This window comes from Oncorhynchus keta, chromosome 2 (assembly GCF_023373465.1).
Source record: "Oncorhynchus keta strain PuntledgeMale-10-30-2019 chromosome 2, Oket_V2, whole genome shotgun sequence".
NCBI lineage: Eukaryota > Metazoa > Chordata > Actinopteri > Salmoniformes > Salmonidae > Oncorhynchus > Oncorhynchus keta.
Window position 1 is genome coordinate 14,166,410 of NC_068422.1, and position 18,200 is coordinate 14,184,609.

At 41.6% G+C, this 18,200-nt stretch overlaps 1 protein-coding gene across 3 annotated transcripts; it reads right to left on the reverse strand.

Annotated features, from left to right (window-relative positions):
- Nucleotides 1-1,813: 1,813 nt before the first annotated feature.
- On the reverse strand, nt 1,814-15,928 carry tmem184ba (transmembrane protein 184ba). Of its 3 annotated transcripts, none has more exons than XM_052472522.1 (9): nt 15,799-15,928; nt 11,296-11,511; nt 9,148-9,313; nt 7,877-7,967; nt 7,551-7,718; nt 7,191-7,360; nt 6,825-7,019; nt 6,394-6,420; nt 1,814-6,103 (listed from the first exon to the last, which is right to left on the reverse strand). In XM_052472522.1, exons 2-9 carry the CDS (start codon nt 11,509-11,511, stop codon nt 5,874-5,876), a joined length of 1,263 nt encoding a protein of 420 aa, XP_052328482.1. In that variant the 5' UTR covers nt 15,799-15,928; the 3' UTR covers nt 1,814-5,873. The 3 variants fall into 3 exon arrangements, with proteins under 3 accessions (XP_052328482.1, XP_052328481.1, XP_052328484.1); XM_052472521.1 differs by having other exon boundaries at nt 15,490-15,921; XM_052472524.1 differs by lacking the exon at nt 6,394-6,420 and having other exon boundaries at nt 15,490-15,917.
- Between the last annotated feature and the right edge of the window lie 2,272 nt (nt 15,929-18,200).

Consider the following 18,200-nt stretch of genomic DNA (forward strand, 5'->3'; position numbering starts at 1 on the left):
CATTTATATAAATCAAATACAACAGGTGTAGGTAGACCTTACAGTGAAATGCAGACTTACAAGCCCTTAACCAACAATGCAGTTTTAAGAAAATACATATTTTTACAAGTTTAATGTCCAGGGGGTACTGGTACTGAGTCCGTGTGCGGGGGCACCGGTTGAGGTAATATGTACTTGTAGGTAGAGTTATTAAAGTGACGATGCATAGATAAGAGTAGCAGCAGTGTAAAAGTGTGGGGGGGTGGCATGTGAATAGTCTGGGTAGCCATTTGATTAGATGTTCAAGAGTCTTATGGCTTGAGGGTAGAAGCTGTTTAGAAGCCTCTTGGACCTAGACTTGGCGCTCCGGTACCGCTTGCCGTGCGGCAGCAGAGAGAACAGTGTATGAATAGGGTGGCTGGAATCTTTGACAATTCTTAGAGCCTTCCTTTGACACCGCCTGGTATAGAGGTCCTGGATGGCAGGAAGCTTGGCCCCGGTGATGTACTGGGCCGTACGTACTACCCTCCGTAGGGTCTTGCGGTCTGAGGCCGAGCAATTGCATATCAGGCAGTGATGCAACCAGTTAGGATGCTCTCAATGGTGCAGCTGTAGAACCATTTGAGGACCTGAGGACCCATGCCAAATATTTTCAGTCTCCTGAGGAGGAATAGGTTTTGTCGTGCCCTCTTCATAACTGTCTTGGTGTGCTTGGACCATGTTAGTTTGTTGGTGATGTGGACACCAAGGAACTTGAAGCTCTCAACCTGCTCCATTGGTAGAGGGTAAGGTGAGTCCCCTTTCACCCCTTACAATGCAAAGCACATTGACGACTTCAAAAAAGTAATATAAATCCAATTCCTTAAGTCAGTCATGACTCAGTAGCGGTGTTGGTAAACTATCAATTATGACCACTGTTAAATTGTAATAGCTGACCGTGTCGTGGAAAATTGTTTCCGAAATATAAAACTCTCAGAAGAACTTTGTGAATTCAATGTAGACTTTAATACAAGTTATTAAGAGCCGTGCTGGTCCGCGGAACAGCCGCCCCTTCTTAGCACTGGCTCTGCTTTTATACATACATAGTATTTGTGTACATCACATATGTAAATAAAGTTACTCCCCCTTAGTATCTGCTTTTGGTTACAACAATGGCAGAACTCTTTCCATGTTCTAAAAATAATGTATGTACTGCATGCCCATGTTTTACGTGTTAGTCATCAGTTATCTTGCCTACATCTTTCTTCCTGTATCCTGCTGACCACAGCACGTTCAGCTGTCATGAATGCACGTATGGTCTTGGTTAATGTATTCTTTCAAAAATAGAGTATAGCCTGGGTGTCATGAGGCCTGGGTGTCATCTTCTCTTAACGTGCATGTCCTTGCTATTTCAGCCTTGCAACCAGACCTATGTAATGCTCAGCTCTCTCCTCAATGGTTCGCTCCAACAACAGCTGATCATGTAGTTGTTGATCACGCTGTTTTTGCCAGTTCTTCCCCACTGGCAGGTTTCATAATGTATGAGAGGGAAGCAGAAAGGAGAAGAATGAAACCATAGTGTTTGTACAACAGCAGGGAGCGGTTTCTTTAGGGAACTACAACTACTGTTGACTAGGGAGGTTAAAATAACTTTCAGAAGAGAAAAGCAGATATAATGTTCATGTCAAATTTACTTTCAGAAGAGAAAAGCAGATATGTCTCCCCATAAGATTTCCCACTCTTTCACTTGTGATTTGGAGCTATATTTATCATAAAATCATAAGACATCTAAGAAACAAGTTCTAAAAATACTATTTAATATGAAATAGCATAATAATGACAAGACTCCTTTAAAACAAATCTAAATATCTTTATTTTCTCTTGGCCTAATATTTTTTTCTCTGAATATTATTTAGATGAAAAACAGAAGCATAATATCAGCAGCTTTATGACATAATACAGAAAACTAGTCAAAAGAGCGACATCTTGAGTCTTCTACATCTGGTTAATAAAATGCAGGCCTAGATAAAGAGAGAGCGCAGAGAGAGAAGATATCAGAAAAATAGAAAATGGAGAATTAAATGATCTTGTGGTGTAATTCTCTCTGTACCAGAAACTCTAAATGTTTGGGGATGAGTCCAAACCATCATAATATATTCAACGTGTTAGAGGACTCAACTGAATGCTACAGGAGACATCATAATATATTCAACGTGTTAGAGGACTCAACTGAATGCTACAGGAGACATCATAATATATTCAACGTGTTAGAGGACTCAACTGAATGCTACAGGAGACATCGTAATATATTCAACGTGTTAGAGGACTCAACTGAATGCTACAGGAGACATCGTAATATATTCAACGTGTTAGAGGACTCAACTGAATGCTACAGGAGACATCGTAATATATTCAACGTGTTAGAGGACTCAACTGAATGCTACAGGAGACATCTTAATATATTCAACGTGTTAGAGGACTCAACTGAATGCTACAGGAGACATCATAATATATTCAACGTGTTAGAGGACTCAACTGAATGCTACAGGAGACATCATAATATATTCAACGTGTTAGAGGACTCAACTGAATGCTACAGGAGACATCATAATATATTCAACGTGTTAGAGGACTCAACTGAATGCTACAGGAGACATCATAATATATTCAACGTGTTAGAGGACTCAACTGAATGCTACAGGAGACATCATAATATATTCAACGTGTTAGAGGACTCAACTGAATGCTACAGGAGACATCATAATATATTCAACGTGTTAGAGGACTCAACTGAATGCTACAGGAGACATCGTAATATATTCAACGTGTTAGAGGACTCAACTGAATGCTACAGGAGACATCGTAATATATTCAACGTGTTAGAGGACTCAACTGAATGCTACAGGAGACATCGTAATATATTCAACGTGTTAGAGGACTCAACTGAATGCTACAGGAGACATCGTAATATATTCAACGTGTTAGAGGACTCAACTGAATGCTACAGGAGACATAATATATTCAACGTGTTAGAGGACTCAACTGAATGCTACAGGAGACATCATAATATATTCAACGTGTTAGAGGACTCAACTGAATGCTACAGGAGACATCTTAATATATTCAACGTGTTAGAGGACTCAACTGAATGCTACAGGAGACATCATAATATATTCAACGTGTTAGAGGACTCAACTGAATGCTACAGGAGACATCATAATATATTCAACGTGTTAGAGGACTCAACTGAATGCTACAGGAGACATCATAATATATTCAACGTGTTAGAGGACTCAACTGAATGCTACAGGAGACATCATAATATATTCAACGTGTTAGAGGACTCAACTGAATGCTACAGGAGACATCATAATATATTCAACGTGTTAGAGGACTCAACTGAATGCTACAGGAGACATCATAATAAGCTCTCTGGCCTTTCCTCTCAAGGCCTACTTTAGTTCCATAACATGCTACACACTGGCCTCCACATTATAATTAAAGAAGACATTCTGACCATACCTTAATGGCAGTGGTGTAAAGTACTTAAAGTAAAAATACTTTAAAGTACTACTTAAGTCGTTTTTTGGGGTATCTGCACTTTACTTTACTATTTATATTTTTGACAACTTTTACTTTGACTTCACTACATTCCTAAAGAAAATTATGTACTTTTTACTCCTTACATTTTCCCTGACACCCAAAAGTACTCATTACATTAGAATGCTTAGCAGGACAGGAAAAAGTGTCTAATTCACACACTTATCAAGAGAACATCCCTGGTCATCCCTACTGCCTCTGATCTGGCAGTACAAATGCTTGGTTTATAAATTAGTCTGACTGGTTGGAGTGTGCCCCTGGCTATCCGTAAATAAATTTTAAAAAACAAGAAAACCGTGCCATCTGTGTTGCTTAATATAAGCAATTTTAAATTATTTATACTTTAACTTTTGATACTTAAATATATTTTAGCGATTACATTTACTTTTGATACTTAAGTATACTTAAAACCAAATACTTTAAAACTTTTACTCAAATATGATTTTACTGGGTGACTTTCACTTTTACTTGAGTCATTTTCTTTTAAGGTATATTTACTTTTACTCAAGTATGACAATTGGGTACTTTTTCCACCCCTGCTTAATGGGAAATATTGACCCATCCAACAGAAAGTAGCCTCTCTGGACCCTGGCTTTCCTACGCATATTGGGTCGAGCTATCACACATTCACACACAGCAAAAATTGAGAGGTCAGGATAGACGGAGGCTGGTACTCCACGACACGGCATTCCTTTCACTCGCAGACAGAATGTGTAGGCTGCAAGCATAACGTGTTATCATGATCAGTCTGTGTTTGATAGATTTGTGTGTGTGTTTGTCTGTGTCAAGTGACCAAATATAATAGTCTCCCTGCTGCGCTCTGGTTGCATGGACTCAACGTGTCTTTACTGTATAATGGCAGCCAGTCCCGTATTACTCACTACCAGGGGCACAACTTTTACCGGGGACAGGGAGACATCCCCCCCCATATTCTGAAATTGTATTTGTCCCCCCGTTTTATCATTGGTATGTGATTTTTTTTTTTATTATCTAAAAGTCATTGTGCTTTAGGACCATGCGGACGGCTCTGAGCGGTCGGGTAGGCAGTTTGGAGTGTTTATCTGACTGAAAAAAAATATATGTCCCCCCCCTCCCACGTCTCAAATCAAAGTTGTGCCCCTACTGTCTACAATAAACTCAAATCTAAACTATGGATAACGCAATATATTTTGTCTGTAAGCCCTGAACATTCACTTCTGTGTAATGAAAACATGTATACGACACTAAAAGTGAGTCTAAAACTGACCCACACTTCATTACAAAGCTGAATATTTTATTGTATCGAGTTACACTTTATTTTTATGAAATTGTGCAGTGTTTGTCTAATTGGAATTGTAAGTATATAAAAATGTCCTACATTATAACCATGTAGCATGACATCTAACTTTACTTCTTAACTTCTTGCGTTGTCTGATCACACTGATCGGTTTGACTAAGGTGTTTACCCTACATGACTTTAACCTACGTTAGAGGCCAGCAGAGGTCTGGTGACAGAGTGAGCCTCGCTGGATGAAGGTCTAATCCTCACCATACAAATAATGGCCCAATTACAACCGTATAATCCAGACTAGCACACTGCTCGTCTGCCCTCACCCTGCTGGTCTGCATGCTACTAAACACTGGAGCAGTCCTCTTCATCTGGAATCCGATCAAGTGCTGTCTAACCAACCATTATCCCCCCCTTCCCTTACATCCCCTTTCCATCCCTCTCTCTCTCATCTGTCCCTGTCCCATACTCGTCCACACAGCTGGTTCTCCCCTAAACCACTCCCCCACACCATCCCTTTAAAATCAACTTTAAAAATTGTCACCATGGGGAATGGTCTTAAAACGGAATATTTTAAACCAAAACGACAAATAAAATGCCATCCATAGCCAAAGTACTTTAATATAAATATAGTATGGGCCATCATCGTCATTGGATGTTAGCTAGCTAGCAGACACATTTTGTAACGATAAAATCACTTTTATTCAAACCATAAATGTCTCTCTAATAAGTGAAGTATAATTCTCTCAGAAAATCCCTATAAGTCCTATATAACCAACCATTGAAGTTTTTCAACCATAACATCATGTTCCCAATAAGTGTATATTCTATCAAGAGAAGAGTTCCTGTAAAGTCCTGAATTGTGTGTAGTAGAGGATATTGAATGGACCAGGCTAAGTGATATGGTCCTGTATCCCTGTATTGAGGTTGATGCCAACCCCAAACAACACACTTTAAATCCCCTACCAATACTCCATAAGACCAGGAGGTAGTACCTCACCCCAACAGTCAGTAAAGAGGTGATTGGCTGGGGCTGGTGTGTGTTAACTTAGAACTCGTCATCCGAGCTGAGCAGCAGGGTCTTCTCGTTGTCGCGGGTGCTGATGGTGCTGATGGTGCGGGACACAGGCGGGGCAGAGTGACCCTGTTCCAGGGTGGACTGCTGGGTGTACTGCTGGTAGGCTGGGGAGAAGTTATGGATAGCATCCTGGACCATGTCTCCAGGGTTCATCGTCTCCTTCAGGCTGCTAGAGATGCTCTTCATTGGGGCACAGCGACCTGAGAATAGGGGGGTGGAGGAAAGGACAACAGGTAAGAGATAAAATATCAAAAACGTCAAGTAGGAGTTGTATAGTAATTGTGAATAATGTAAAACCTAAACACAGTGAGAAGTCACTGCTGGAAGCTTGCTGCAGTGAATGTAAAAACAGCAACAAGGACAACCACTGATTTGACAGAAAGCAACTTTTCATAGAAAGTAAAACAAAGGGAACACAACATTGAACATAGGATTGTAAAGAAGTAGAAAGAAGCATAAAGCTGGGTAAGGGACTCAGTGGCAGACCTACCAGACTCTCCATGCATAGGAACTGGGCCTTGATAACGCAGCATGGGGAAAGAGAAAGAAATTATATGGGAGGAAGAATAAGAAAGACAAAATGACCCAGAGTATAGGAAGAGGAGGGATGACCAATGAACCAAGATAGGAGTTTATAAAAAATAACGAAGGAGGTATTCCAAAAACAAAGATGAATGAAAGATGATAAAGGAAAATAAAGGAGTATGTAGAGGACGAGGACACATTTGGAAACGTATGTTGACAAGGGAACAGAGAGAAAAAAGAGTGTGAGTCAGTGACAAGAGAAGACCTGACATCATTTTATAGAGAGAAGATCTGCAAAATGTGAAAATATTACAGTACCACAGCCCAATGACCTAGACCAATGTCAAGTAGGTCGACGCCACAGTAAATAATACAACTGAAACTCAGTCTCCTTACCCTGAGAGTCCAGCCTCTTGTCCATATAGATCCTGTATGTGAATGCATGACGCAGGGCCAGGGAGGCAAAGAACATCTCGATGCAGACGATGAAGTTCTGGTAACCGGCGGCAACCGTTCCCTCTCCCACTGACACTTCAGGTGAGTTGATTTTGGGGATGGCCCCACACTTCTCTAGGATGGCCAGCAACATGCCTGATGGAAAATAAACATAGATTAATTAACAAATATTGATAATATTGACTTGGTTATGGATATGATATGAATGACCTCATTCATAATCAATTGCCAACAGCGCTTCAATTACCTAAAAAATGTCAATCTGTATTTAGATGCTTGGTGTTTATGTGTGTGTGTGTGTCTCACCCTGCCAGAAGGAGAGGAAGATGACAGATTTGACCATGAAGAACTTGAGCAGGGGGCTGTAGGGGCTGAGCAGGTCCCGGGTGGAGAAATAGAAGAGGAAGAGGGCGTAGAGAGACAGGCTGACTGAGATGTTGTAGACGATGGACACATACAGGTACCCACTGTTCACACTGGGGGGACAGACAGGGACATGACAGTTGATTAGATTAGAGTGTAAACCAGCATTAGGACGAACATGTATCACCGGATTGACATCTATCCACACAGAAGCACAGTGTATTTTGGGTAATTGAAAGTCTTATTATAAAGAATTGGTATGAGATATTCTACGATTGCTTAAGAAGAAGCACAGTATCATACTTGAAGTCTCCGTCGCGGTACTTTCCAAAGGCTTGTAGGATGACTGTGACCATGGCCATGAGGGGTTTGACCACACAGAACTGTAGCGTGGCCTGCTTACAGAACCGCAGGAACCCAATGGAGTAACTCCTCCCCCAGAGACAGCATGTACCGTAAATACAACTGGACCTGGGGACGCAGGAAAACACATTGTTAAATACAGCATCAGGTAATGAGATGTTCAACATACACACACAAATAGACTACACAAAACTACACACACAGACTATACACACATACACACACAGACAGATTACACACACACACAAGTGGAAGAAAAGACTCACTGAATAGGTTTTCCTCTGATCTCAGCCATGATGACGCTCTCTCCTCCCAGGTACTCATAACACAGGCTGAGGAAGTTATAGATGACAAACGCTTCACAGGAGAGACACACACATCGTCAAAAAAGGACAATTTAAGAAGTCAACAACACAAACATTTAAACTACTCGGACATGTTTAACATCATAATTGCCCTCCTAATATGGGCATGGAAAAAAATCTCAAACCCAGTACTCTTCCATTCCCCCAAGAGACAAAATAAGACAATGACTGTCATATCAAAGGAAATGGACACACACACACAATCTATTCTCACCTTTGACTGAACAAATTAAAGACCACCTACAGGATGTATCCAGTGGCCTGTCTATGACCTTCTCTGTCTGTAGTGCATCAATGTGACCAATATGACAGATAGAGGAAAGGCCAGCCCTGATCCCTCACTGCATATGACCAACACACTATACACCATTGTACTATCTATTAACCCCTGAAGGGGGATTCAAGTGTGTGTAACAGACAGTATGGGAGGGTGTGTGTCCGAGTGTGTGTTGGGTGTGTAACAGACAGTATGGGAGGGTGAGTGTCAGAGTGTGTGTATACCTTGTGACTAGGAGTATTGCATAAGCCAGACCAGATAAACAGCTGACTCTCTGATAAGGGTGCAGGTTGTCTTCTTTCTCTCTCTCTGTGTGTGTGTGTGTGTGTGTGTGTGTGTGTGTGTGTGTGTGTGTGTGTGTGTGTGTGTGTGTGTGTGTGTGTGTGTGTGTGTGTGTGTGTGTGTGTTGTGTGTGTTCGTGTTGTGTGTGTGTGTGTGTGTGTGTGTGTGTGTGTGTGTGTGTGTGTGTGTGTGTGTGTGTGTGTGTGTGTGTGTGTGTGTGTGTGTGTGTGTGTGTGTGTGTGTGTGTGTGTGTGTGTGTGTGTGTGTGTGTGTGTGTGTGTGTGTGTGTGTGTGTGTGTGTGTGTGTGTGTGTGTGTGTGTGTGTGTGTGTGTGTGTGTGTGTGTGTGTGTCCCAGTGTGTCCCAGCAAGTTTGGTTGAGACCTCATCATTAGGGCTGCCCTGTAGGGTGAACAGGGTTGCTATGCAACAGGTTTTCCTACACAGAAATCTGGGCAGGCCTCAGAACAACAAGAGATAGCGCTAAGGCAGAGCAGCATTTAGCCATCTGTCCATAGGGCTGCACCATGACCTCCAAACACTGGAAGGAAGTATCACAATACACCTGATCTCCATGGTGAAGCCATTCAGTTCTGTTCTACACTAGTCTCTTACCCTCATAGCAGTCCCTGACGGTGTCAAAGTAGACATAGTACTCCTCATTAGTGAAGAAGAGGAGGCTGAGCCAGGAGTCAAAGGCATAGATGGGCACAATGAAGAGGATCCGCACAATGTGTCTCTGCTCATTAGGAGAACTGTAGTACTGCAGGTGCATGTAAATCTGAGAGAGAGAGAGAGATATGGAGGGAGGGAAGGAGAGAGTGAGATGAAGGGAGGGAGGGAAGGAGGGAGGGAGGGAGGGAGGGAGGGAGGGAGGGAGGGAGGGAGGGAGGGGGAGGGAGGGAGGGAGGGAGGGAGGGAGGGAGGGAGGGAGGGAGGGAGGGAGGGAGGGAGGGAGGGAGGGAGGGAGGGAGGGAGGGGAGGGATGGAGGGGGAGGGAGAGATGGAGGGGGGGAGGGAGACAGATAGAGACAGAGACAGAGAGACAGAGAGACAGAGAGAGAGAGAGAGAGAGAGAGAGAGTGAGTGAGTGAGTGAGTGAGTGAGTGAGTGAGTGAGTGAGTGAGTGAGTGAGTGAGTGAGGGAGACCGATAGAGAGATGGAGGGAGAGAGAGAGAGAGATACAGAGACAGATGGAGGAAGGGAATGAGAGAGAGACAGAGATGGAGGGATGGAGAGAGACAGAGAGAGATGGAGGGAGGGAGGGAAGGAAAGAGAGAGATGGAGGGAGAGAGAGACAGACAGACAGATGGAGGGAGAGACAGGGGGAGGGAGAGAGAGACAGAGAGATGGAGGGAGGGAAGGAGAGAGAGAGATGGAGGGAGAGACAGAGATGGAGGGAGAGACAGAGAGATGGAGGGAGGGAGGGAGGGAGGGAGGGAGGGAGAAATGGAAAGAGGGAGGAAGAGAAAGACACGGTTTGAGTGTGTCAAGAAAAGCAGCGTTGCAGTTCTTCAGTGCGCCTGGCACCTACTAAGGCACTTAAATCTGTTTTGCCCATTCACCCTCTGAACAGCACACATACACAATCCATGTCTCAATTGTCTCAAGGCTTACAAATCCTTCTTTAACCTGTCTCCTCCCCATCTACTCTTATTGAAGTGGATTTAACTAGTGACATCAATAAAGGATCATAGTTTTCACCTGGTCAGTCTGTCATGGTGTTCCTAATGTTGATACTCATTATTGTAAGTCGCTCTGGACAGAAGCGTCTGCTAAATGACTAAACTGTACATTCAGTGTATATAGAGAGAGGAGGGTGGGGATAGAAATAGAGGGAGAGAGTAAGAAACAAAACTTGTAAGAAGCCAGCAGACTCTCATTCCCGACAGAAGGACAGGTAGCCTTTGACGCGGTGGGTGTGTGCAGTATGTGTTGACTTGTTCAGTTAAACAAACAGAGATTGTGTGTTGTTGCTAGGCAACCTGTGCTCTCTGAGCACTGCGCAGATGCATCTATTCCTCCAGCATCACCCCAGGTGGAACCTATAGTTACATAACCCTCCCTTCCACTACTGTATGACCTACAGGGACAGACAACACCTAGACACCTGAGTCGGCCACAGCCAAATGTCGACAGAAACACCAAATGGTGTTTATTTTTAGTGGCTTGAGTGTTTTGTTTAGAGATGTGGGGAAGTCAAATCAAATACAATTTTATTGGTCACATGCAGATGTTATTACAGGTGTAGCGAAATGCTTGTGTTTCTAGCGCCAACAGTGCAGTAATATCTAACAATACACACAAATCTAAGGTAAAGGAATGAAAAATATATAAATATTTGGACGAGCAATGTCGAAGCGGCATAGACTAAAATACAGTAGAATATAATACAGTATATATGTAAACATTATTAAAGTGGTCAGTGTTCCAATTATTAAAGTGGCCAGTGATTTCTAGTCTATGTCTATAGGCAGCAGCCTCTAAGGTTCTAGTGATGGTTATTTAACAGTCTGATGGCCTTGAGATAGAAGCTGTTTTTCAGTCTCTCGGGCCCAGCTTTGGCACTGGCTCTCGTGGTTGTTGTCCTTGATGATCTTTATTGCCTTCCTGTGACATTGGGGGCTGTAGGTGTTCTGGAGGGCAGGTAGTTTGGAGGGCAGGTAGACCTCACCACCCTCTGGAGAGCCCTGCGGTTGCGGGCGGTGCAGTTGCCGTACCAGGCGGTGATACAGTGTGTGTCTATCTGTGTGCGTGTATTACCTGGTGGCAGGTGAAGAGTAGGGCGGTCCAGACGAAGAAGCCTGACACGGCCTGGGCAGCGGGGGTCATCAGGAAGGTGGGCTGTTCTGAGGTCAGCTGGGGGGCCTCTGGGAACCAGGAGATGTTTGGGCCCGGGGGGGGCATGGTGGGACGGGGACCAGGGGGTAGTCCTAGCCGATCAGACAGGGGCACGTCACGCCTCCATAGACGACTCATCTGGAGACCAGCGAACAGAGAGAACACGTCCTTTGTCTACATTAAGAACACATAAACAGTGTAGACATACGTTCTGATACGTTCAAGTTATACTGTACATTTGGAAAGCAGAGCCTTATTGGAGAGACTGTAACCATCAATCATCAACCAGTTATCGGTATTGTAATTTACGTTGATGAGAGCATCTGATGAAGGAAGAAAGACACAATGAGTCAGGTGTGTCGTACTGTTTACCGAAGAGTCAGAGAAAGAGAGAGAGATGGAGAGAGACCACTGTCAAACCAGTGTTTCACCCTACTACTAAACTGTATAGACAGGGCTTTTCCCTCCTGTCTAAAATAATTTGGTTTCTATTGACAGTTTTGGGTTAAACAGGCTGATCTGAAAGCATGTACTGTATCATTTAACTTTTCTGTTAACTACAGTATTTTCCTATGGAAGACCAAACACAAGGAAAATACAAAAATTGCATTTTGTCATCATGAATCCCTATTTCAAACATAGTTTAGCATCAGATGTTTGTATTGCCAGGATCTGCAAGGCGATAACAAACTCAACGTCAGATGGTGCTGTCATTGGCATAATCATAGAAAAATAAGAAATACAATCCACTTCAAAAGGCCACACAATAACACGTGAGACTAAAAATAGCCTGCTATGACTCATAATGCCTTTCCCAAGCACAACAAAGACCTTGAGACCACAACAGTGGACAGCACATAGAGGACGTGTCTAAACTGACCTATCAGGGCTTGGCTGCCAAACCTCATAGCAACCATAAGTCACATTAACAGGAGCATAGCATGAGTCATGACAAACTGTGCCAGTATATTGTTTCCACAGACACAGGCATGCAAACACACACACAGCTGTGTGTGTGTGAGTGTGAGTGTGAGTGTGTGTGTGTGTGTGTGTGTGTGTGTGTGTGTGTGTGTGTGTGTGTGTGTGTGTGTGATAGAGAGATAGATATATAGGGGTAATTTGTATTGGTTTGCAGAGAATCAGCAGATCAGCATGCAGAAAAGGGCTGGAGTGAATGCACCAGTGGCAGACAGAGGGACACACAACTGGGAAGTGAAACTCTGCTGAGGCAAAGGGACATTGTGTCTCATTTGAAAGGAAAAAGGGCAGTCAGTGGAATGATGTGGCTGCCTGACAGACTGAGGAACACATAAAGCAACAGATGGAAGTGTGTGAGTGAGGTAATAATATTAGGTAATGATATGGGTCACAGCCAGCTAGTGGCTGAGAAAAGAGGAAGAAAATGGAATTCTGCAGGTAGGGAATAGATGATGCTTGGCAGCAACAAGAAGAAAAAAAGTTTCAATAGCATAAAGTCAATTGTTTTGTGTGTGGGGGGGCGGCGGTGCTGATTAGAATTTGTTTGCACGCACTACAGATGGCTAATACAGGACGAGTAAAGGTCCAGTGTACTACCTTTGTACTGTTCAAAATTTGGGGGTCAATAAGAAATGTCCTTGTTTTTTGAAAGAAAAGCACATTTTTTTGTCCATTAAAATAACATCAAATTGATCAGAAATACAGTGTAGACATTGTTAATGTGGTACATGACTATTGTAGCTGGAAACAGCTGATTTTTAAAATGGATTATCTACATAGAAGTACGGAGGCCCATTATCAGCAACCATCACTCCTGTTTTCCAAAGGCACGTTGTGTTAGCTAATCCAAGTTTCTCCTTTTAAAAGGCTAATTGATCATTAGAAAACACTTTTGCAATTATGTTAGCACAGCTGAAAACTGTTGTCCTGATTAAAGAAGCAATACAACTGTCCCTCGAAGGCCAGCATCCTGGAGTCAACTCTTCACTGTTGATGTTGAGACTGGTGTTTTGCAGGGACTATTTAATTAAGCTGCCAGTTGAGGACTTGTGAGGCGTCTGTTTCTCAAACTAGACACTAATGTACTTGTCCTCTTGCTCAGTTGTGAACCGGGGTCTCCCACTCCTCTTTCTATTCTGGTTAGGGCTAGTTTGCGCTGTTCTGTGAAGGGAGTAGTACACAGTGTTGTACGAGATCTTCAGTGTCTTGGCAATTTCTCACATGGAATAGCCTTAATTTCTCAGAACAAGAATAGACTGATGAGTTTCAGAAGAAAGGTCTTTGTTTCTGGCCATTTTGAGCCTGTAATTGAACCCACAAATTCTGATGCTCCAGATACGCAACTAGTCTAAAGAGGGACAGTTGTATTGCTTCTTTAATCAGGACAACAGTTTTCAACTGTGCGAACAATTGCAAAATGGTTTTCTAATGATCAATTAGCCTTTTAAAATTATAAACTTGGATTAGCTAACACAACATGCCATTGGAACACAGGAGTGATGGTTGCTGATAATGGGCCTCGGTACGCCTTAGATATTCCATTTTTAAAAATCTGCTGTTTCCAGCTACAATAGTCATTTACAACATTAACAATGCCTACACTATATTTCTGATCAATTTGATGTTATTTTAATGGACAAAAGAAAAGTGCTTTTCTTTCAAAAACAAGGACATTTCTAAGTGTCCCCAAATTTTTGAACGGTAGTGTACAGTGAACCAAACTATAAAACGCAACATGTGAAGTGTTGGTTCGATGTTTCATGAGCTGAAACAAAAGATCCCCAAAAAATGTCCATATGCACAAAAAATATTATTTCTCTCAAGATTTGGGCACAAATTTGGTTACATCCCTGTTCGTCTGCGTTTCTCCTTTACCAAGATAATCCATCCACCTGACAGGTGTGGCATATCAAGAAGATGATTAAACAGCATGATCAATACACAGGTGTGCCGTGTGCTGAGGACAACGAACAGCCACTCTGAAATGTGCAGTTTTGTCACACAACACAATGCCAGAGATGTCTCAAGTTGAGGGAGCATGCAATTGGCATGCTGACTGCAGGAATGTCTACCTGAGCTGTTGCCAGAATATTTAATCTTCATTTATCTACCGTAAGCCGCCTCCAAGAATTTGTCAGTACATCCAACAGTCCTCACAACCAAAGACCACATGTATGGCGTTGCGTGGGCAAGCGGTTTACTGATGGTGGCGATGGGGTTATGGTATGGGTAGGCATAAGCTATTGGCAATGAACACAATTACATTTTATCAATGGCAATTTGAATGCACAGCGATACCGTGACGAGATCCTGAGGCCCATTCTCATGCCATTCATCCACCGCAATCACCTCATGTTTCAGCATGATAACGCACAGCCCCATGTCACAAGGATCTGTACACGCAATTGTATAAACTGCCTTAATTTTGCTGGACCCCAGTTAGAGTAGCTGCTGCCATCCATAATAAATACAAATAAAATTCCCGGAAGCTGAAAATGTCCCAATTCTTCCATGGCCTGCATACTCACCGGACATGTCACCCATTGAGCATGTTTGGGATGCTCTGGATCGACGTGTATGACAGCGTGTTCCAGTTCCAGACAATATCTAGAAACTTCACACAGCTGTTGAAGAGGAGTGGGACAACATTCCACAGGCTACAATCAACAGCCTGATCAACTCTATGTGAAGGAGATGTGTCAAGCTGCACGAGGCAAACTGTGGTATCACCAGATACTGACTGGTTTTCTGATCCACGACCCTACCTCTTGTGTTACCAACAGTTGTATATCTGTATTCCCAGTCATGTGAAATCAATAGACTAGGGCCTAATTTATTTATTTCATTTGAATTATTTCCTTATACATATGAACTGTAACTCAGCATAATCTTTGAAATTGTTGCATGTTGCGTTTATATTTTTGTTCAGTATAATAAATTAAATATTCAGATTTTTCAGGTGGTGCCTTAAGACCGCTGCGCCACTCGGGAGGTCTATTCATGCCAAGAGGCTAAACAACTGGCAGAGAAACATTGTTTTCAGTAGAGAAACATAGTAGTAGCCACTAATGCATTAAAACAATACATTACTTAAATCTATTGTATTTCCCTTCAAATGGGCAAGTAAAATCACTTTACCTATAATCGATAGTTGAATATAGAACAAACTTCGGCCGGCGCAGTTTTAGTGCCAGAAAGAAGATAGAAATTGATTTAACTACACAAAGATGCCATCGTTACTCCGACATCCATGTTCATTTTCCAGTCCTGTTCGACTAGAAATCTTTCCGTTCTGATCCAAGAGTTAAATCCGTTTTAAAAAATCTGTTTTTATGGCTTGCATTTAATTTGAGTGTGTCTTGGTATTTTCTTCATTCTGTTATGAACAATACAGGTAACATATCAGTTTTGTCCTGCTCTGTAAACGCCGTCATTCCTTTCTCCTACCTAGGCGTTTGCCACACAGACGGAATCCACTAGGATTAGCCACAGTAGATCAACTCCGTTCTGTCCTGTCCATTACGTAGCGTAGGTACTATAGAATGAGATGTAGCCTCCTGCTTACACCAATCACATCCAATGAACAGCTAGGGCCAGGAAGTGGATGGGTCGTGATTTGTGACAATGTGCATGCGATAGGCTTCATCTATTTGGAGTCGAATCACATTTACGGCCAGATCTGGTCCTAGGTCTGTTAAGTTTTACATTAGTTCTTAAATAATAATGAAGAAACATCTAAATGACTTCAAACTAATTACCTAAAAACACAAACAGACAGTATTATAAGTTGTGCGTATCTTTATTGACTCAAAATATAACACCCCCCCACCCCCATGAATATATAAACGGTATGAACTATAGATTAGGCCAGTCCCATGAATATATAAACGGTATGAACTATAGTTTAGGCCTATCCCATGAATATATAAACGGTATGAACTATAGATTAGGCCTATCCCATGAATATATAAACGGTATGAACTATAGTTTAGGCCTATCCCATGAATATATAAACGGTATGAACTATAGATTAGGCCTATCCCATGAATATATAAACGGTATGAACTATAGATTAGGCCTATCCCATGAATATATAAACGGTATGAACTATAGATTAGGCCAGTCCCATGAATATATAAACGGTATGAACTATAGTTTAGGCCTATCCCATGAATATATAAACGGTATGAACTATAGATTAGGCCTATCCCATGAATATATAAACGGTATGAACTATAGATTAGGCCTATCCCATGAATATATAAACGGTATGAACTATAGATTAGGCCTATCCCATGAATATATAAACGGTATGAACTATAGATTAGGCCTATCCCATGAATATATAAACGGTATGAACTATAGTTTAGGCCTATCCCATGAATATATAAACGGTATGAACTATAGTTTAGGCCTATCCCATGAATATATAAACGGTATGAACTATAGATTAGGCCAGTCCCATGAATATATAAACGGTATGAACTATAGTTTAGGCCTATCCCATGAATATATAAACGGTATGAACTATAGATTAGGCCAGTCCCATGATATATAAACGGTATGAACTATAGTTTAGGCCTATCCCATGAATATATAAACGGTATGAACTATAGATTAGGCCAGTCCCATGAATATATAAACGGTATGAACTATAGTTTAGGCCTATCCCATGAATATATAAACGGTATGAACTATAGATTAGGCCTATCCCATGAATATATAAACGGTATGAACTATAGATTAGGCCTATCCCATGAATATATAAACGGTATGAACTATAGATTAGGCCTATCCCATGAATATATAAACGGTATGAACTATAGATTAGGCCTATCCCATGAATATATAAACGGTATGAACTATAGTTTAGGCCTATCCCATGAATATATAAACGGTATGAACTATAGATTAGGCCAGTCCCATGAATATATAAACGGTATGAACTATAGTTTAGGCCTATCCCATGAATATATAAACGGTATGAACTATAGATTAGGCCTATCCCATGAATATATAAACGGTATGAACTATAGTTTAGGCCTATCCCATGAATATATAAACGGTATGAACTATAGATTAGGCCTATCCCATGAATATATAAACGGTATGAACTATAGATTAGGCCTATCCCATGAATATATAAACGGTATGAACTATAGATTAGGCCTATCCCATGAATATATAAACGGTATGAACTATAGATTAGGCCTATCCCATGAATATATAAACGGTATGAACTATAGATTAGGCCTATCCCATGAATATATAAACGGTATGAACTATAGATTAGGCCTATCCCATGAATATATAAACGGTATGAACTATAGATTAGGCCTATCCCATGAATATATAAACGGTATGAACTATAGATTAGGCCTATCCCATGAATATATAAACGGTATGAACTATAGTTTAGGCCTATCCCATGAATATATAAACGGTATGAACTATAGATTAGGCCTATCCCATGAATATATAAACGGTATGAACTATAGTTTAGGCCTATCCCATGAATATATAAACGGTATGAACTATAGTTTAGGCCTATCCCATGAATATATAAACGGTATGAACTATAGATTAGGCCTATCCCATGAATATATAAACGGTATGAACTATAGATTAGGCCTATCCCATGAATATATAAACGGTATGAACTATAGTTTAGGCCTATCCCATGAATATATAAACGGTATGAACTATAGATTAGGCCTATCCCATGAATATATAAACGGTATGAACTATAGTTTAGGCCTATCCCATGAATATATAAACGGTATGAACTATAGATTAGGCCTATCCCATGAATATATAAACGGTATGAACTATAGTTTAGGCCTATCCCA